Source organism: Thamnophis sirtalis, unplaced genomic scaffold, assembly GCF_051295495.1.
Source record: "Thamnophis sirtalis isolate CommonGarterSnake01/CBP01778 unplaced genomic scaffold, rThaSir2_p1.2 scaffold_11, whole genome shotgun sequence".
In the NCBI taxonomy this organism is placed as follows: domain Eukaryota; kingdom Metazoa; phylum Chordata; class Lepidosauria; order Squamata; family Natricidae; genus Thamnophis; species Thamnophis sirtalis.
Genome location: NW_028261391.1, coordinates 4137908 through 4158296, shown reverse-complemented (window position 1 = coordinate 4158296; position 20389 = coordinate 4137908). Strand labels below are relative to the sequence as shown.

Here is a 20389-nt window from a genome sequence, read left to right as displayed (position 1 = left end):
CACACATGCACACCGGCCCAGTTGTCCAGTGCACATTTGCATGATGGAACCCGGAAGAGCAGATGGCGATGGTGCGCATGCCCATAGAGATGGCTCTGTGGGCCACCTCTGGCCCACGTGCCATAGGTTCTCCACAGTGGTGGGTTACAACCGGTACGTCCTGGTACGGACGTACTGGGGCTTGCCAGAAGCACTGGGTACCGTTCCAGTACAGTGCTCTGGAGGGCCCACCGGCCCGTGCTCCTTACTGGTATTTGAGCTTTTCGGTGTTTCCACACACGTGCATGGAGCGTACGGCGCCTGCGAAATGCTCCACCGACCAGCTGGAGTGTCGCAGAGGTGTCATGGAGTTTCGCAGGAGGTAAGGATGCGTGCTGCGCGCATTCATGTGGTAGACACCGGGCCCTGTTGCACCATACCGGTTCACCATCACTGGCATAGGGCCTCCTGCTTGAGCAGGAGTAGAAACTAGAACTAGAAAACCTCCAAGGTCCCTCTCAGCTCTGTTCTATTTCAGTTGCCCAGCATCCCAATTTTAATCAATCATAAACAGTTTAGTCAATTGTAAAATAATAAACAACTATGATGATTCAGGACCTGGAGACAAAAGCATATGAAGAACGGTTGCAAGAATTGGGTACGGCTAGTTTACAGAGAAAAGAAGAACTAGGGGTGACATGATAGCAGTCTTCCAATATTCGAGGGGCTGCCATAAACGAGGGAGGTCAACCTATTCGCTATAGTACCTGAAGGCAGGAGAAGAAGAAATGGGTGGAAACCAATCAAGCGGAGAAGCCATGTGGAATTCCCAAGTGTGAAGTTGTGGGTCCTCCATCACTGGAGGCTTTTAAGAAGCGACTGGACAGCCAAATATCTAGATCGGTATAAGATCTCCTGCTTGAGCAGGGGGTTGGACTAGAAGATCTCCAAGGGCCCTTCTAGCTCTGTTCTGTTCTACACACGGAGCCCCCCCCCCTCCAACAAACACACACACACGTTCTAACACATTTGCATGTCCCAGACATCCAGAAAAATGCCTTTCCTTGGGGCAGAATCCCATGGGAGGGAAGGAGGGTGCCTTAAGGAGGGGGGGGGGAGGTCCCACCAGAGGTGGGTTTTCCCATAATTTTACCACCGGTTTGCCACGCATCGAAAATGTGAGCATGTGCGCGCGCCTTCCACGCATACCCTTTGCTCCGTGCATGTCTTGCGTCCGTACACGCGGCTTAGAAAACATGGCTAAATAGGACGGCATAGCGATGGGGTGGGTGAGCGTGCGGACCCTACCTGCAGGTCGCAACTATCGGTTCGCCCGAACCGGTCCAAACTGGCTGAATACCACCACTGGGTTCCACATCTCCAATCCAGGGGAGTTTTGCAAAACAGGATTTGGATAAAAGATGATGGGTTTTTTTTGTGCGTGCCAATCTACAAATCAGACTTTGGATAAAACGTGCTTGCGTCTCTCTCTCTCTCTCTCTCTCCGTCCCTCCCTCTGTGTGTATGTGTGTGTGTATACATGCCTGGGTGGGGGTACGGAGGAGAGAGAGCACGCCTGCCTGCCTTGTTCTCGGAGCGCATGGCTTGTTAATTTTCTGCTCTGCAAAGTGCTTCTATAAATCGTGCGAGGCTGGGCCAGCCAGCAGGAATTGGTTAGAATTATAGCTGTCATGTTCTAATACCTTAATGCATGGCCATTGCTCATAATGACAGGGGACAGGACCGCTCACAAACCAGTGCCTGACATCTTGCGCAACCCACCTACCCACCCACCCCCGCCTTGGCCATTTCTCCCTCCCCCACTCTGAAATGCTTAATAGGCCCCTTGGCTGCCCCTTTGTTCCTTTTTCTCTACCCAGCCTCACAATAGCATGAGCTGATTTCAAAGATCAGGTATGCTTCAAAGTTTCTTGCGGTATTTCTCAACCTTGGGAATTTTTGAAGAGGTGTGGACTTCAATTCCCAGAATTCCCCAGTTAGCATGTCGGCAAATGAAGATGTGTGGACTTCAGTTCAATTCAAAAGCGTGAGGATCTCTACTCCTAAAATTCCCCAGCCAGCCATTACCACCTTTTTGCCATGGTGGTTAAGCAAATCACTATAGTTGTTGTTAAAGTATTCATGACTGGGAGAGACATGGGAACAAGGTCAGCCAATGGGAGCTTAAACAGATCTGAGTCTGTGCAGAGAATTGAAACAGAAACTTGAGAAAGGAGTCTGCTGCACTGAGAAGTAAACTATCAGTCGGTCTAGGCTTGTCTGCTGATATTCATTTCAGACAAATGGTTGTCCAGTCTCTTCTTAAACACCTCCAGTGTTGGAGCGTTTACAACTTCTGAAGGCAAATTGTTCCAGTGATAAATTGTTCTCACTGTCAGGAAATTCCTCCTTACTTCTAGGTTGCGTCCCTCCTTGATTAGTTTCCCCCCATTGCTACTCGTCCTGTCCTCAGGTGTTTTGGAGAATAGCTTGACCCCCTCTTTGTGGCAGGCCCGCAAATATTGGAACATTGCTAACATGTCACCCTTTGTTATTCTTTTCATTAAACTAGACCTACCCAATTCCAGTAACTGCTATTTATATTTTTCAATTTCCAGCTCCTTAATCAGGGGTCTGATTCAGCTGGTTCAGATCGGTTCGAGTCCGCGTGCCCACCGCCATAATTTAATGCCCCCCTGCGCTGTGCCCCCTGTGCATGCGTGCGTGATCCTCCCCACGCTGCCCCACGCATCTGCGCATGGCTTTCTAGGATCCTGGGGTGGGTGAAAACGGCTGCCCCCGCCCCTCCCCGGAGGCTCTCTGGGGACCAGAAACGGCCCGTTTTCTGACTTCCAGTGGGCCCGTTAGGTCCATTTTTCACCCTCTCCAGTTTCCAGAGGCTTCTAAGAGCCTGAGGAGGGTGAAAACAGCTCCTTTTTTCGCCCTCCGGAGGCTTCGCTGAAGCTTCCGGAGAGAGAAAAACAGCCCAACACGCAAACCAGAAGCCCGAACTTCCGGTTTGTGCATTGGGCTGTTTTTCGCCTTCCGGAGGCTTCAGGGAAGCTTCCTGAAGCCTCTGGAGGGCATAAAATGGCCGAAAATCATGCGCACGCTGGAACTGACAGGAGAGCTTGTGTGCCCTCAGAAATGGCTCTGCGTGGCACACGTACCATCGCTCGCCATGACGGTTTTAGAGTCCCAGCATCCACCAAACCTTGAAGATTAAGCTGCTGAGGTTGTTAAACCGTGCTCTAGGCCTCACATTCAAATAGTGGGGCTGCGGCCCCAAGGCGATCTCCCAGCACAGACCGTGAGTTAAAGGCTCTACAACCATCACAAATGTCCTCTGCGGCTCCTGGTTTCCAAGCAGGAGTTCCGCAGCCTCTCCGTCCACCTGTTCAGAGAAGACAGAAGGCCGCTGCCTGGTCCCCGAACGTCCAGAATGGTCCCCCGAAGCCCCAAACTATCCAATCCCCTGCACTTCCCAGTGAGGTGATCAATTTTAAGGCTAATTAGCTATTAATTGCCAAAAAGACAGCAGCTTTGATAGCCCATGCAAATTTATCTCCCACCTGCTCACTGCCTCTTGTTAAAATCCAATTACATCCCAGCCATTTGTACAGTTTGATGTCTTAGCAAAAAGTTAAGGTATCTTCTCTTTTTAGTTGCTTTATTGAATTTTGCCCGTCTGGCTTTCTGAGGCGCCGGCGTTTCCATCAGCTGCTGTCTCGTAAAAATGAGGGAAGTGATTACAAAGTGACCAGGGATTGATTTGGCGGGCTTTTTTGACCTCGGGGAAGGTGTAGAGACGGCTGCCATTGTGGTGGTGGTAGTGGTGATACCTTCTTCTGCAGGTGTGACGATGTGACGAAGCCCGCAGGTCCTGGAAGAGGACAAGGCCAGCAAGCAAGATTTCAATACAGGCGGTTAGGGGTGGGATTCCACCGATTCGGCCCGGTTCAGACGAACCGGTAGCTCCGAGCAAACTGGGACCTTCAGGTGTGCCTGGCTGCCCACTCCTGGATTATACTCACCTTTATTTCCTTGTTTTTCAACCCAGCTGATCGACGCGGCAAAGTGGATTTGCCGCACCTCAGCTGTTTTCCTGTGAACTTGCGCGCCCAGTGCGCATCAGGCATGTCAGAGACGCACATGAGCAAAGCACGCTCAGGTTTAAGCGTGTGCTCAGCGAACCGGTTGTTAAACCGATAGGATGCCACCCCTGCAGGTGGTTCTTGATTTACGACCCCAATTGAACCTCTAATTTCCGTTACTGAGAATGACAGTTAAGCGAGTTTTGTTCCATTTTTACAACCTTTCTGGCCACAGTTGTTAAGTGAATCACCACAGTTGATAAGTTAGTGACATGATGGTTAACGGAATCAGGCTTCCCCATTGATTTTGCTTGTCAGAAGGTCACAAAAAGGGATCAAATGACCCCAGGACACTGCAACCGTCATAAATACAAGTCAGTTGCCATGAGTCTGAATTTTGGTCATGTGACCATGGGGGCTCTGCAACAGTCGTAAGTGTGAAAAACAAGTCATGTTACTTTTTCAGTGCAGTAATAGGTTTGAATGGCCACTAAATGAATGTTTGTAAGTCAAGGACTAGCTGTAAAGTCTCTTTAAGGCTGGAATTGGGAATAAATAGGGAATATTGGAAACTGCAAAAAACGAATGTTTGTAAGTCAAGGACTAGCTGTAAAGTCTCTTTAAGGCTGGAATTGGGAATAAATAGGGAATATTGGAAACTGCAAAAATAGGCACCCATTTTATAATGAGCATATTAAGGCGGGATCTCTTTGAAGGATACGAAAAGTTTCTTCCCAGTTATTTCACCAACTGGGTTGAGTTGCTGTTTATTTATTTATTAGATGTTTAATACCTCCTTTATTACTTTGTAATAAGTTAACTCATTGAGGACATACCTAATACTTCTTCCTTCTCATATTTTCCCCACAACAACACTGTAAGGGGGATTGGCCTGAGGGAAAGGGATCCGCCCAAAGTCACCCAGCCAACTTCGACACCTAAGGCAGAACTCGAACTCACAGTCTCCTGGTGATCAGCCCAAAGTCACCCAGCTGGCTTTCAGGCCAAAAGTGAGATTAGAATTCACAATCACAATCGCGTGGCGATTGGTCCAAGGAGTCTCGGAGAGTCACGAACCAATGAAGCAAACTAATTGTCTCCTGCAAACTCCACTCCTCTTTCGCTCCTCTTTTATGTCCTCTGGGAGGGGCCATTCACCATCCACCTGTGGCTTACTACCAAGTCAACCCTTGTTCTTTAACTGTTCCCTTCGGCTGGCAACTCTGCGTATGCGGACACTAGGAACAGGCTCCAGCTGTTCTTCTGCCTCACTGATGTCTGACTCCGAAGGCAGCTGTTAATTGTCGGACGGCTCTGGTCCCCTCTCTGCCTCTGACACAGAGCCCTCATCAGAGCCTTCCCCAGACTCCAGGACTGGCCCAGGTTCCTTCCAACCTCCTCACTGTCCGAATCCATTGGCTGCTTGCAGGCCACAACAACTACCTGTAGTATCTTGGCAGAGATATATTTTTAAACTGATGGTCCTGTTTTTTTGCAAACCCAGGGAGTTATGCCTCAAATATACTGTAATACCTCAAGATTATGGACATTATCATAATCAGGTGTTGCCTAGGTGATTTCATCCCACAATGTTCTTCTAGCTACGTTTTTCTTTCTCTAGGTTTCTTCTCCAGCGGGACTACAGCTTTTTGAAGGACATCAACATCTGGCCCCCGTTTGTCATCATCGGGGTCTACTTTTCCACTCTCTCAGCCGCCATGAGCAACCTAATTGGGGCCTCACGGATCCTTTACGCTTTGGCCAAAGATGACCTCTTCGGTGAGTAACCAGAGAAGAACATAGCAGTGCTGTAGAACAAAAGTTTCAAAACTAGGCGACTTTAAGACTTGCGGACTTCAACACCCAGAATCCCTCTGCCAGCCATGCTGGCAGAGGGATTCTGGGAGTTGAAGTCCGCAAGTCTTACAGTTGTCAGGCTTGGAGGCCGGCTGAGGAATTCTGGGAGTTGAAGTCCGCAAGTCTTACAGTTGTCAGGCTTGGAGGCCGGCTGAGGAATTCTGGGAGTTGAAGTCCGCAAGTCTTACAGTTGTCAGGTTTGGAGGCCGGCTGAGGAATTCTGGGAGTTGAAGTCCGCAAGTCTTACAGTTGTTAGGCTTGGAGGCCGGCAGAGGGATTCCGGGAGTTGAAGTCCGCAAGTCTTACAGTTGTCAGGCTTGGAGGCCGGCTGAGGGATTCTGGGAGTTGAAGTCTGCAAGTCTTACAGTTGTCAGGCTTGGAGGCCGGCTGAGGAATTCTGGGAGTTGAAGTCCGCAAGTCTTACAGTTGTCAGGCTTGGAGGCCGGCTGAGGAATTCTGGGAGTTGAAGTCCGCAAGTCTTAAAATTGCCAGGTTTGGAGACCCCTGCTCTAGTCACTTCTAATGGTCACTAAATGAATGGTTGTAAGTCGAGGACTACGTGTATTTTACTTCTTGAATTTCTTACACCGTACAAAATTGACCCCCTATCTCTAGCTTTTGTGTATTATTCTATTATGTTCTTTTTCTACATTTTTATTTTCTTTAAGTCTGTACTACTTCTATCCATGTCTTCAATGTCACACAGTAAATAAATAATTGGGGGGGGGGGGTGCTAATTGTGGTACATTCACAGCAAGCCACAATGCATGAACACAGTGAGAAATGTTGCCACTAACAGCACATGGCCCAGGTTGCAGTGGTGAAATTCATTTTTTCTTACTACCGGTTCTGAGGGTGTGGCTTGGTAGGCGTGGCAGTGAAAGGACACTGCGAAATCTCCATTCCCACCTCATTCCAGGGGAAGGATACTGCAAAAGCTCCATTCCCAGGGGAAGGACATTGCAAAATTTCCATTCCTGGGGGAAGGATACTGCAAAATCTCTATTCCTAGGGGAATGTTATTGCAAAATCCCCATTCCCAGCGGAAAGATACTGCAAAATCCCCATTCCCACCCCACTCCAGGGGAAGGATACTGCAAAATCTCCATTCCCAGGGGAAGGATATTGCAAAATCTCCATTCCCACCTCATTCCAGGGGAAGGATACTGCAAAATTTCCATTCCCAGGGGAAGGACATTGCAAAATCTCCATTTCTGGGGGAAGGATATTGCAAAATCTCCATTCCCACCCCATTCCTGGGGGAAGGATACTGCAAAATCTCTATTCCTAGGGGAATGTTACTGCAAAATCCTAATTCCCAGCGGAAAGATACTGCAAAATCCCCATTCCCACCCCACTCCAGGGGAAGGATACTGCAAAATCTCCATTCCCAGGGGAAGGATACTGCAAAATCTCCATTCCCGCCCCATTCCTGGGGGAAGGATACTGCAAAATCCCCATTCCCGCCCCATTCCTGGGGGAAGGATACTGCAAAATCCCCATTCCCACCCCCCACTCTGGGGCCAGCCAGAGGTGGCATTTGCTGGTTCTCCGAACTACTCAAATTTTTCGCTACCGGTTCTCCAGAACCTGTTAGAACCCGCTGGATTTCACCCCTGCCCAGTTATGATTGATCCGTGAGGCGTGAGATGGGGGTTTCTGACTAAAAGAATAACGTGGCGTTTGGATGAGCGACGATTCACTCAGGCGGCCAAGCTCCTCTTGAAAAAGCTAGGCCTGGCCAGGCGAGTTGATGGATGGGGCACCACATAGAAAGCCACCGTTACGAGCGGCGGAGAAGTTGAACGAATCTCTGCGAAAGAAGTCAAGGGCATCCAATTTGTGCAGTACGAGAACTCCACACGTCTCTGCTATCGAGCTCAACCCCAAGGAAGTTTTATTTTATTTTACTTTATGAGTGGAAAGAGGAATTGGAACATTAGTTGAGGGAAACCATTTCTATCCTGCCCAGTAGTGGATGAAACTGATCTCCTTCATAAGCCCTGCCATATATAATTTTTTTTTTCTAAAAAGAAAGAAACATATACATCTCTTTGAGCATTTTCCCCAGTACAAATCTCTCTCTCTCTCTCTCCCTCTGCTTTATTTCGGCGGCCGGAACAATATTACCAGATGCAGTTAGAGAATTTCTTTACTCATTATATTATGGTGTCTGGATTGACCCTAATAAAGCATTGCTCTAGTGAGGGTTTTGGACTTGTCTTGGCCTCTTGCTAGAAACACATTATCCTACCAGGAACATATATTTTTCTAGCAAACGGCCAGGAAGGCAGGCGAGGTATGCCCAAGAATGGTGTTGGAAAAAGCCAAGAAATCTGCACATGGCTACCCAGAGAGAGGGTAGAATTACAGTTTTAATAAATAAAATTTCTGCCCTTCAGACCTTACAGAATCCGCTGCAGTTTGCCGAAATATAAACGCACCGTAATAAAGAACATATGCATTGTCTCTTTGTTTTCCCACCACAATAAAAACAAAAGAGTTAATAAAGTCACAGAATTGTCAGGCAGAAATGACCAAAAAAAACCACCTTTGATAAATATAAATCCTTTCTCTGGGCACCCAAGAAATGGGAAGTTTTGGCTTTGTGCATCAAGAAAATGGGTTCCACATTTGGGGGGGGGCTCTACTTAAATGAGGTGGGGGCGGGTTAAAATGGGACGTGGTGGCTCGGTGGCTTAAGATGCTGAGCTTGTCGATCAGAAAGGCAGTTCGAATCCCTAGCGCTGCGTAACGGAGTGAGCTCCCGTGACTTGAGGAGCCAGATTGTTGGGGTGCAAGAGACTGACTCTGTAAACCGCTTAGAGAGGGCTGTAAAGCACTGTAAAGCGGTGTATAAGTCTAAGGGTTATTGCTATAACAGTATGATAGATGATCAAAATCCAGACCCTTGGCAACTGGTTCATATTTTTGACGGTTGCAGTCGTCCCGGGATCACGTGATTCCCTTTTGCGACCTTCTGACACGCCAAGTCAATGGGGAAGCCGGATTCGCTCTCAACAACCGTCTTACTAACTTAACTGCTGCAGTGATTCACATAACGACTACGGAAAAAGGATCGCAAAATGGGGCAAATTTCACTTAACAACCAGGTTACTGACTGCAGTGATTCCCTTAAGCACCCGTGGCAAGCAAAGTTGTAAAATGGGGCAAAGCTCGCTTAACCGATGCCTCCCTTAACAACAGAAATTTTGGGCTCCACTGTGGTCGTAAGTCGAGGACTGCCTCCCTAAAGTTCTGCATGGCGCCGAGAACATTAGAGAAGGCAAAGATATTTTTTTCCCCTCTTCTTATTTTACAACTGCAGTTCATCTCCTGAAGCTTAATGGGCACTGATTGAGGGCATACAAAAGGAAGGATAATTTTACTCAGCATGCGACTGGCTTGTGGAGTTCCCTACCCCGAGTAGTAAACACAGCCAAGGATTTCGAGACTCTGGACATATTGACCGAGAATAAAGGCTCCCACTTCATTTTCAGTTATTATGTTAGATCATTATGAATCCATCAAGTTCTTGGAAAATCTGCTTCTGGTCCTTTCCCTTTCTTTGGCAGAAAGGAATATTCTGTTCTCAGAGAGTGCCTGACATCTCATTTTTTAGGGGAAAAAAAACCCATGCAATCATACTTTTTAAAATTGGGGCTGGTAATACCTAAACTGGAGAGAACTAGTTAAAATTTTCATCTTTTTAACACTGCTTGTGAGATGGAAGCTTTAGAATGGAATAGCAGAGTTGGAAGGGACCTTGGAGGTCTTCTAGTCCAACCCCCTGCTTACGCAGGAAACCCTACACCACTTCAGACAAATGGATATCCAACGTCTTCTTTAAAACTTCCCATGTTGGAGCATTCACAACTTCTGGAGGCAACTTCTGTTCCACTGATTAATTGTTCTCACTGTCAGGAAATTCCTCCTCAGTTCTAAGTTGCTTCTCTCCTTGATTAGTTTCCACCCATTGCTTCTTGTTCTACCCTCAGGTGCCTTGGAGAATAGCTTGACTCCCTCTTCTTTGTGGCAACCCCTGAGATATTGGAAGACTGCCATCATGTCTCCCCTAGTCCTTCTTTCTATTAAACCAGTTCCTGCAACCGTTCTTTGTATATTTTAGTCTCCAGTCCCCTAATCCTCTTTCTTGCTCTTCTCTGCACTCTTTCTAGAGTCTCCACATCTTTTCTACATCATGGCGACCAAAACTGAATGCAGGATTCCAAGTGTGGCCTTACCAAGGAATCATAAAGTGGTATTAACCCTTTACGTGATCTTGATTCCATCCCTCTGTTTATGCAGCCTAGAACTGTGTTGGCTTTTTTGGCATCTGCTGCCCACGGCTGGCTCCTATTTAAATGGTTGTCCACTAGGACTCCAAGATCCCTCTCCCGGTTACTACTATTGAGCCAGGTACCCATATACTGTACCTGTTCATTTTGTTTTTCCTTAAACCTTCAGTGTTTCTCAACTTTGGCAATTTTACAACCTGTGGACTTCGACTCCCAGAATTCCCCAGCCAGTCGAAGGCCACATATCTTCAGAGGAATTCTGGGAGTTGAAGTCCACAGATCTTAAAGTTGCAGTGGTTGAAAAAAAAACTGATCTAAAGGACGAGATTTGATTAAAGAGGCTTTCTGCCGTGATCTTCTGGAGCTGTGCAGAAAAATCTTCCTCAATTAATTACGCCAAAAAGAAATGTTTATACAACCATCGATCCTAATGGAATACTTCTTTTTCTCTCTCTCTCTGCCCTGCCTGGCCTTGTGATAAAGGCAAAGTTTTGGGCCCAGCGAAGCGGACATCGGCTGGTGGAAACCCCTGGGTAGCTGTCATCTTCTCCTGGATCCTTGTACAGGTGAGTTCAGTGCTTCCTCCCTTTCTTATCTTTCTATGTGTTCACACGACATGCCTAGCCAGGGAACTGTTCTGACTGAGGCTTCTCGAGAGCATGAAGCAAACTCTTTGTTCTGACAAAGAACCCTTTTATTAATTTGCTGTGAATTCTGCTCACTCACATCTAGCAAAGTCAATCCAGGGAGGATTTACAGTCACAGACCTTATCTGGCTTGGAGAGCTGCCAGGCTGAGATCTGCAGAACTTGGCAAGGAGCCTCAGAGAGTCAGGAGCCAATGAAGCGAACTAATTGTCTCCTGCAAACTCCACTCCCCCTTCGCTCCTCTTTTATTCCCTCTTGGAGGGGCCATTCACCGTCCACCTGTGGCCTTACTCCCAAGTCGACCCCTGTTCTTTAGCTCTTCCCTTCGTCTGGCATCTCTGCGCACGCGCACACTGGGAACAGGCTCCAGCTGTTCTTCTGCCCCACTGATCTCTGACTCTGAAGGCAGCTGATAACTGTCGGACGGCCCTGGCCCCCCCTCTGCCTCCAACACAGAGCCCTCCTCCGAGCCTTCCCCAGACTCCAGGACTGGCCCATCGTCCTCCCCAACCTCCTCACTCTCCGAATCTGCCGCCAGCTCTGCTGGCCGGCCCCAACAGTAACATCTCATCCTATCCATTAGCACAAACCATGAATTTTGCTTTCTTGGAGCTAAACCGTTTAAAGGAAGGACTGGATTAGTTTAAGTTCAAGGGAATACAGGTAGTTCTCCTCTTACGTCCACAATTGAGCCCAACATATTCCGTTGCTAAGCGAGATGGTTGTTAAGTGAGTTTTGCCCCCATTTTACTACCTTCCTTGCCACAACTGTTAAATAAATCACCGCAAATCTAGCTTCCCCACTGATTGTTTGTCAGAAGGTCGCAAAAGATGATCACATGATCTCAGGCCATTGCAACCGTCGGAAATACGAACCAGTTGCCAAGGGGGTGAAAGAGCCGAGGTGGCGCAGTGGTTAGGGTACAGTACCGCAGGCCACTTCAGCTGACTGTTATCTGCAGTTCAGCGGTTCTAATCTCACCGGCTCAAGGTTGACTCAGCCTTCCATCCTTCCGAGGTGGGTGAAATGAGGACCCGGATTGTTGTTGGGGGAGATATGCTGACTCTGTAAACCGCTTAGAGAGGGCTGAAAGCCCTATGAAGCGGTATATAAGTCTAACTGCTATTGCTATTGCTATTGCTAAATTTGATCACTTGACCATGGAGATGCTGCAACAATCATGAATGTGAAAAACAGTTGTCACTTTTTCCCACTGTTGTAGCTTGGAATGGTCATTGAATGAACAGCTGAGAGTCAAGGATGTCTTTCTGAGATCAACCAAAGTGTTGTGGGTGCTGCCCCCTGGTGGTGGGAGGAGAGCTAGCCCCACTGTCATTTAAATGGTGAGCAGTTTTGGAAACTTTGGGAAGAACTTTTAAGAACAGAATAGCAGAGCTGGAAAGGGACTTTGAAGGTCTTCTAGTTCAACCTGTTGCTCAAGCAGGAAACCCTCTACCGTTTCAGAGAAATGGGGGTCCGATGTCTTCTTAAAAGCCTCCAGTTGTTGGAGCACCCACAGCTTCCAGAGGCAGGCCGTTCCACTGACTACCGTATTTTTGGGAGCATAAGACGCACCAAGATTTTGAAGAGGCAAATTAAAAAAAAAAAAGGCTTTGCACTCTGCAGACCTCCCCAAAACAGCTCATTTTTCACAAAAACGGGCCCATCCCCCCCAAGGGCATGAATAGCCTTTAGGAGGCTTATAGGGTGCTCCTGGGGGCTGGGGGGGGGGCAAAATTGAGGAAAAAACAGCCTGTTCTTCGCTCATTTCTGCTCCCAGCCCCAAGGAGCACTTTGGAAGCCTCCTAAAGGCTCTGCACAGCCATTTTGGTGAAGGGGGCGGCGTTTCGTGAGGCAAGAAATGCTGCATTCAGTGTATAAGACGCATCCAGATTTTCAGCCTGAGGGAAAAAGGTGCGTCTTATACTCTGAAAAATACGGTAATAGTTTAGCCAATTCCATTGCTTCTGCTGCCCTCACCACTATCCCTGGAACAACCGCCTGGCCCACCAGATGTTGAGGCTCACCTCTGTTCCTAATCGGTCCACAAAATCCCCAAAAATCTGGTCCTTGACTTATAACAACTTCCATGGTTGCCTTAACAACAATGGCAAAAAAAACTTGTAACTTCGGGCGCGATTCACTTAACAACTTCCCCACTTGACAATTTCCTCACTTAACAATGGACATTCTCCTCCCCATTGTGGTCGTACATCGAGGATGACTTGTGAAGGAGCAGGGATAGATGTGAGTCCTCCCCTTGGTGCAAGGGGATGAAATAGCGGAGGAGGCTAAACAATTTGATCGTCATCCGAATAAAGGGCACCCGATAATTTCTTACCACTTTGGTTGTCATCGCCGAGCCTTCGGATGCCTCTCGAACTGTCGCCCGGAAGACAAAGTGAGATAAAAAATTGCCCTGGCGGGACACGCTAGAAATATGCATCTGTCTATTTTTCTTTTCTTGAGACGCAAGACGGTATATAAATTGATTGAACAAATAAATCAGGACAATGCCCAGAAACCCAGTGGGGACATCAGTGACGTTAAATAGTGTAGAATTCAGGACAGACCCAGAGAAAACTGTGTGAGGCTTTCTTGTTGTCTTGAGATATGTGTGTATGTGTGTGTGTTCTGTCCCCCCTTCACGGCTCTTAACAAACGGCAGACAATTAAACTTAAAAGGAACTTTCTTTATCAGTTCTCAGTTCAAACTGGCTTCGAGCCCAAAAATAACAGAAATACAGTCTCTTTCAAGCAGATAACAGAATACAAAACAACTCTTCCAAAGTCTCCACGAATCAGGGTTACATGAAACACCAAAGCACTTATCCAAGTGTATCAAGCAATGTTGTACGAACCCAGGAACGCACGAAGGAACGTTGACTCCTGCGACGGGCGTGGCAGCATCTGTCCTTTTATCTCCAAACCTGCCTCTAACAAGCTGCATAATGAATCTTGTATCCCGAAAAGACTCACAGCAGACATCTGCTGAGTCACAACATATATGTATATGCATGCATGCATACACACACACACACACACACACACACACACACACACACACACACACACACACACACATATATATCACCCCTAGTCCTTCTTTTCATTAAACTAGACATGCCCAATTCCAGGTTGTTTTATCCTGCCTTGTATGTGTGTGTGTGTGTGTGTGTGTGTGTGTGTGTGTGTGTGTGTACACACACACACACGCACGCATGTATATGTATGTATATGTATTTCCTTTGTGCTGATAAATAAATAAAGGGAGACTAGTATAGATCTATTTCAAGCTATTTAGCTCTCATCAGCTAGCCATACCCTTAGTGGGATTCGAACCTGGGCTGTTTTTACATATTAGGTAGTTGTATTAGCCTTTAAGCCACAAGCTCTCCTTCCTTATCAGTTGAGCCAAGGAAATGATTAAGTGTTATGCACTTGGTATGTGGCTTAGAGGCTAATACAACTACCTAATATGTAAAAACAGCCCAGGTTCGAATCTCAGTAAGGGTATGGCTAGCTGATGAGAGCGAAATAGCTTGAAATAGATCTATATTATACAATACAATACAATAGCAGAGTTGGAAGGGACCTTGGCGGTCTTCTAGTCCAACCCCCGGCCTAGGCAGGAAACCCTATACCGTTCCAGACAAATGGCTATCCAACATCTTCTTAAAGACTTCCAGTATTGGGGCATTCACAACTTCTGGAGGCAAGTAGTTCCACTGATTAATTTTTCTCACTGTCATGAAATTTCTCCTTAGTTCTAAGTTGCTTCTCTCCTGGATTAGGTCCCTTGGAAAATAGTTTGACTCCCTCTTCTTTGTGGCAACCCCTGAGATATTGGCCTCCTCCGAATTCCATCCGCCGGCCAGTGTCGGCTGGCGACTACCCGGAGGAGGGCCTTCTCTGTGGCTGCTCTGACCCTCTGGAACGAACTCCCCGTGGAGATTCGAACCCTCACCATCCTCCAGGCCTTCCGCATAGCCCTTAGAACCTGGCTGTTCCGACAGGCCTGGGGCTAAAGAGCTTTTGCCCCCCCCCCCTCGAATGGTATGGTTGTTGTGTGCTTTTAAATTGTGTATTGTTTTGTTCGTCTTTTTTATCCCTTATCTGTATTCCCTTCCCTGACTTGGATTGTGAGCCGCCCTGAGTCCCCTTCGGGGAAAAGGGCAGCATATAAGTGCAATAAATTCAATTCAATTCAATTCAATATTGGAAGACTGAATCCCACCCATGGCTAGTCCACTTCCATAGATATTGAGACTTTATCATGCAGCTTTGGCCACCATTTTGACTTTTTTGCCCCCCCTGATGATGTTCTTGAGAGAACGGCTCTATCGGTAGTAAATATAAGCAAGGCTGGAGTGTCTGCTGACTACACTGAGAAATCGCCGCGAAGGGCTTATGAGAACATGATTAAAATTCCATCCAGAAACGTTTAAAAAGTCCGAAAATACTTTCCCGGGATACTGCATTCATGGCCTTATCTTCCAAATAACATTTTGATCTACCCAGCCTAGGTTTATAGTGTCTCGCTTCCTCCAGAGACCAATTTTTTTGAGAGAGCCACTTCATTTGGAAATGTGGGGATAAAAATGCATTAGAAAGGCAATAGGGGAGATCTGCGTTTGATCAAAAAGTTTGCCAAGGTTCAGCCAAGAAGAGAGAAATCGCGTTAGAAAAAGTTGGAAAAGTTTTTTGATCTGTGGGAGGGGGTGGGTGGGGGTGGGTATTGTTGGCTAAGGGGTAGGGCTCTGCTTTGGCCTATATAAGAAGTGCTAAGCTTCTGCGAAGCATGGCTCTGCTCCAGGGGTGGGTTTCTCGCCCCGTTCCAACCGGTTCGGTTGGAACGGGGCCGGCGGTGTCCTCGTGCACGCGCGCGGTGCACGCATGCGTACTAGCGTCTGCGCGACGCTTCAGCTGCTCCTGGACGATCGCGTAGGCGCTGTATGCGTCCTGCGCATGCGTGGAAGCGCAGAACTTGTCAAAAACGGGTAAGGACCGCGGGCGGGCAGGCGCGCCCTTTGCCGTTCCCGGAAGTTTCTTACTTCCGGGTTCGGTGACCAACCGGTTCGCAGGGACCGCCGCGAACCGGTTGAAACCCACCCCTGCTCTGCTCTCATAGAAGGGTCTTTGTAAATCAATGTTGGCCCTTTCAAGAGTTTAAGAGACAACTCCCAGAATTCCCCAGCCATCATGAGGGAACATCAAATCCCAGAATTCCCTGGTCAATATATGAGGACTTCAACTCCCAGAATTCCCCAGCCATCATGCATGGACTTCAACTCCCAGAATTCCCCAGCCATCATGCACAGATTTAAACTCCCAGAATGCCCCAGGCAGCATGCATGGACTTCAACTCCCAGAATTCCCCAGCCATCATGAGGGAACATCAAATCCCAGAATTCCCTGGTCAATATATGAGGACTTCAACTCCCAGAATTCCCCAGCCAGCATGCACAGATTTAAACTCCCATAATTCCCCAGCCAGCATGCATGGACTTCAACTCCCAGAATTCCCCAGCCAGCATGCATGGACTTCAACTCCCAGAATTCCCCAGCCATCATGCACAGATTTAAACTCCCAGAATTCCCCAGCCAGCATGCACGGACTTCAACTCCCAGAATTCCCCAGGCAGCATGCATGGACTTCAACTCCCATAATTCCCCAGGCAGCATGCATGGACTTCAACTCCCAGAATTCCCCAGGCAGCATGCATGGACTTCAACTCCCATAATTCCCCAGGCAGCATGCATGGACTTCAACTCCCATAATTCCCCAGGCAGCATGCATGGACTTCAACTCCCAGAATTCCCCAGGCAGCATGCATGGACTTCAACTCCCAGAATTCCCCAGGCAGCATGCATGGACTTCAACTCCCAGAATTCCCCAGGCAGCATGCATGGACTTCAACTCCCAGAATTCCCCAGGCAGCATGCATGGACTTCAACTCCCAGAATTCCCCAACCAGCATGCACAGATTTAAACTCCCATAATTCCCCAGCCAGCATGCGGAGTGGATTAAATTTAAACCTTGTCTTTTAGATTCCTTTTTGATAATGTTACCTGGAGCCTTATGAAAAGAGACTTAATCTCACAGCTTGGAGAACGTAGTGGGGGGGGAAATGCCATTGAATTCCTTTTTATTGCTTCCTTGCATTAAATCTCCATCCTTACAGATACCATTTTGACAAGATTCTTATAATACAATACAATAGCAGAGTTGGAAGGGACCTTGGAGGTCTTCTAGTCCAACCCCCTTCCTAGGCAGGAAACCCTACACCACTTCAGACAAATGGCTCTCCAACATCTTCTTAAAGACTTCCAGTGTTGGCGCATTCACAACTTCTGGAGGCAACTTCTGTTCCACTGATTCATTGTTCTAACTGTCAGGAAATTTCTCCTCAGTTCTAAGTTGCTTCTCTCCTTGATTAGTTTCCACCCATTGCTTCTTGTTCTACCCTCAGGTGCCTTGGAGAATAGCTTGACTTCCTTTTCTTTATGGCAGCCCCTGAGATATTGGAAGACTGCTATCATGTCTCCCCTGGTCCTTCTTTTCATTAAATTACAATACAATACAATAGAATACAATAGCAGAGTTGGAAGGGACCTTGGAGGTCTTCTAGTCCAACCCCCTTCCTAGGCAGGAAACCCTGTACCGTTTCAGACAAATGGCTATCCAACATCTTCTTAAAAACTTCCAGTGTTGGAGCATTCACAACTTCTGCAGGGAATTTCTGTTCCACTGATTAATTCTTCTGACTGTCAGGAAATTTCTCCTCAGTTCTAAGTTGCTTCTCTCCTTGATTAGTTTCCACCCATTGCTTGTTGTTCTACCCTCACGTGCCTTGGAGAATAGTTTGACTCCCTCTTCTTTGTAGCAACCCCTGAGATATTGGAAGACTGCTATCATGTCTCCTCTAGTCCTTCTTTTCATTCAACTAGACATCCCCAGTTCCTGCAACCATTCTTCATATGTTTTAGTCTCCAGTCCCCTAATCCTCTTTGTTGCTCTTCTCTGCACTCTTTCTAGAGTCTCCACATCTTTTCTACATCGTGGTGACTAAAACTGAATGCAGGATTCCAAGTGTGGCTTTACCAAGGCCTTATAAAGTGGTATCAACCCTTCACGTGATCTTAATTCTATCCCTCTGTTTATGTAGCCTAGAACTGTGTTGGCTTTTTTGGCAGCTGCTGCACACGGCTGGCTCCTATTTAAATGGTTGTCCACTAGGACTCCAAGATCCCTTTCACAGCTACTACTATTGGGCAAGGTACCACCTATACTGTCCCTGTGCATTCCGTTTCTCTTGCCTAAATGTAGAACCTTAACTCTTTTCCCCCCCTGAATTTCATTTTGTTAGATAGGGAGCAAGACGAACTGATTCCGTTCCCAAAACGGAGGAGAACTCCCATCGTCTAATCTGCGGCTGCTGTTATTTTTGCCTCTCTGAATGGCACAGCAAATTGGGCAAATCGGTGTAATGCAAAGAATTAAAAAAATTGCCCCATTAGCCAGCCGAGAACATTGCGGAGCAAAGAAGGGGGGAGGGGAAACCATTAAAGCGGGGGGGGGAGGGCTGCTTGGCGGAAGCGACTCTCCCCTTCCCACTCCTGTTGTGTGCGACGTGACAGCTGCCACTTGTCAACAGAAGCAGGCAGGAGGAAGAAGTCACACTTGTGTTACGAGTCTGAGAAGATGGACAAACAGGTATAGGTAGTCTTCGAGTTACGACCGTGATTGAGGCTCCCCCAATTTCTGTTGCTAAGTGAGACGTTTATTAGGTCAGCTTTGCCCCATTTTACGACTTTTCTTGCCACCGTTGTTAAACAAATCACTGCCGTTGTTAAGCGAGCAAAGTGGTTGAGGAGGGAATCTGGCTTCGCTTGTCAGAAGGTCTCCAAAGGGGATGATGTGACCCCCAAAATACTGCAACGGTCATAAACACGGGTCCGAATTTTGACCACAATGACCATGGGGATACTGAAAACGGTCGTCAGCGTGAAAAATGGTCGTCAACTTGACTTCTTTCAGTGTGCTGAACGGTCCCTGAACTAACTGTTGTAAGCCGAGGAGTGCTTGTCCTCAAAAAGAAGAAACGTGCATTACACCCAGTGCTAAGCTAGCCCTTTTCTCCTTGGGAAAACAATCAACACGAAAGGAGAAGCGTGGATCGAAGGCCCATCTCACATCTGCCTTCCCCAAAAGAAATGATCAGTGGGAGCTGAGCAGGCTTCCCACCATGACCCAGCACCCCAAATGGGATCCGTTAACGTCCCCCTCCCGCCAGACTAGGTTTACCAACCACCTGGAACAATGCCGCCGATGTTGGCCTATTTGGGTTTTCTTTCTCCTCGGCGCTCCTGGGACCCCCATCTGTGCTTGCGGACGGCAGGGATCACCTTCAGCTTCGCCCGCTCACTCAGCACTGTCATCCGGTGCCTTTCAGAAGTGGCTCCTTTGCTTTGACGAGCCGCTAAATGAATTATAAATCAAAGGCGAGCATCAGGGGAGCCGGGAGCGGCCTCGGCGGCTCCATTACAGTAACCAGGCACTATCTCGGCTTGGCGCACGCTATTAACTCACTATCGGCTAGAGGTCCCCAATTGCTTAAATAGCTTGAATTATCTCAGCCTCTTGTCTCTGCTGGCCCCCACCCCTTCGGCAATTACCGGCAGATAGGACCATGGTTTGAAAAGAGCCGGCTTGTTTTGAGTGGGCAAACCGGGGGGGGGGGGAGGGGGGGCTAACTGTAAAGCACCCAGATGCCAGTGCAAACAGGAGGAATTTAACTTAGGGGCAGGATGTAGGTTAAGGTTAAGGTTCCCCTCGCCCATATGTGCTAGTTGTTTCGCAACACTAGGGGGCGGCGCTCATCTCCGTTTCAAAGCCGAAGAGCCAGCGCTGGACGAAGACGTCTCCGTGGTCATGTGGCCGGCATGACTCAACACCGAAGGCGCATGGAAGGCTGTTCCCTTCCCACCAAAGGTGGTTCCTATTTTTCTATTTGCGTTTTTTTTTACATGCTTTCGAACTGCCAAGTTGGCAGAAGCTGGAACAAGTCACGGGAGCTCACTCCGTTACGTGGCGCCAGGGATTCAAACTGCTGACCTTTCTGATCGACAAGCTCAGCGTCTTAGCCACTGAGCCACTGCATCCCATTAGATAGATAGATAGATAGATAGATAGATAGATAGATAGATAGATAGATAGATAGATAGATAGATAGATGGTAGATAGATAGATAGATAGATAGATAGATAGATAGATAGATAGATAGATAGATAGATAGATAGATAGATAGATAGATAGATATGTAAAGGTTCCCCTCGCACATATGTGCTAGTCGTTCCCGACTCTAGGGGGCAGTGCTCATCTCTGTTTCAAAGCCGAAGAGCCAGCACTGTCCGAAGACGTCTCCGTGGTCATGTGGCCGGCATGACTCAATGCCAAAGGCGCATAGAAGGCTGTTCCCTTCCCACCAAAGGTGGTTCCTATTTTCCTA

At 47.7% G+C, this 20389-nt stretch overlaps 1 protein-coding gene across 1 annotated transcript in view; it reads left to right on the top strand.

The window, feature by feature from the left end:
- The window catches only part of LOC106555386 (solute carrier family 12 member 9-like), a 120486-nt gene that overhangs the window by 35776 nt on the left and 64321 nt on the right, over positions 1–20389 (top strand). The window contains exons 7-8 of the mRNA XM_087725076.1: positions 5695–5852; positions 10712–10794. Of these exons, the coding sequence (XP_087581202.1) occupies positions 5695–5852; positions 10712–10794 (241 nt within the window). The remainder of the gene's footprint in view (positions 1–5694; positions 5853–10711; positions 10795–20389) is intronic.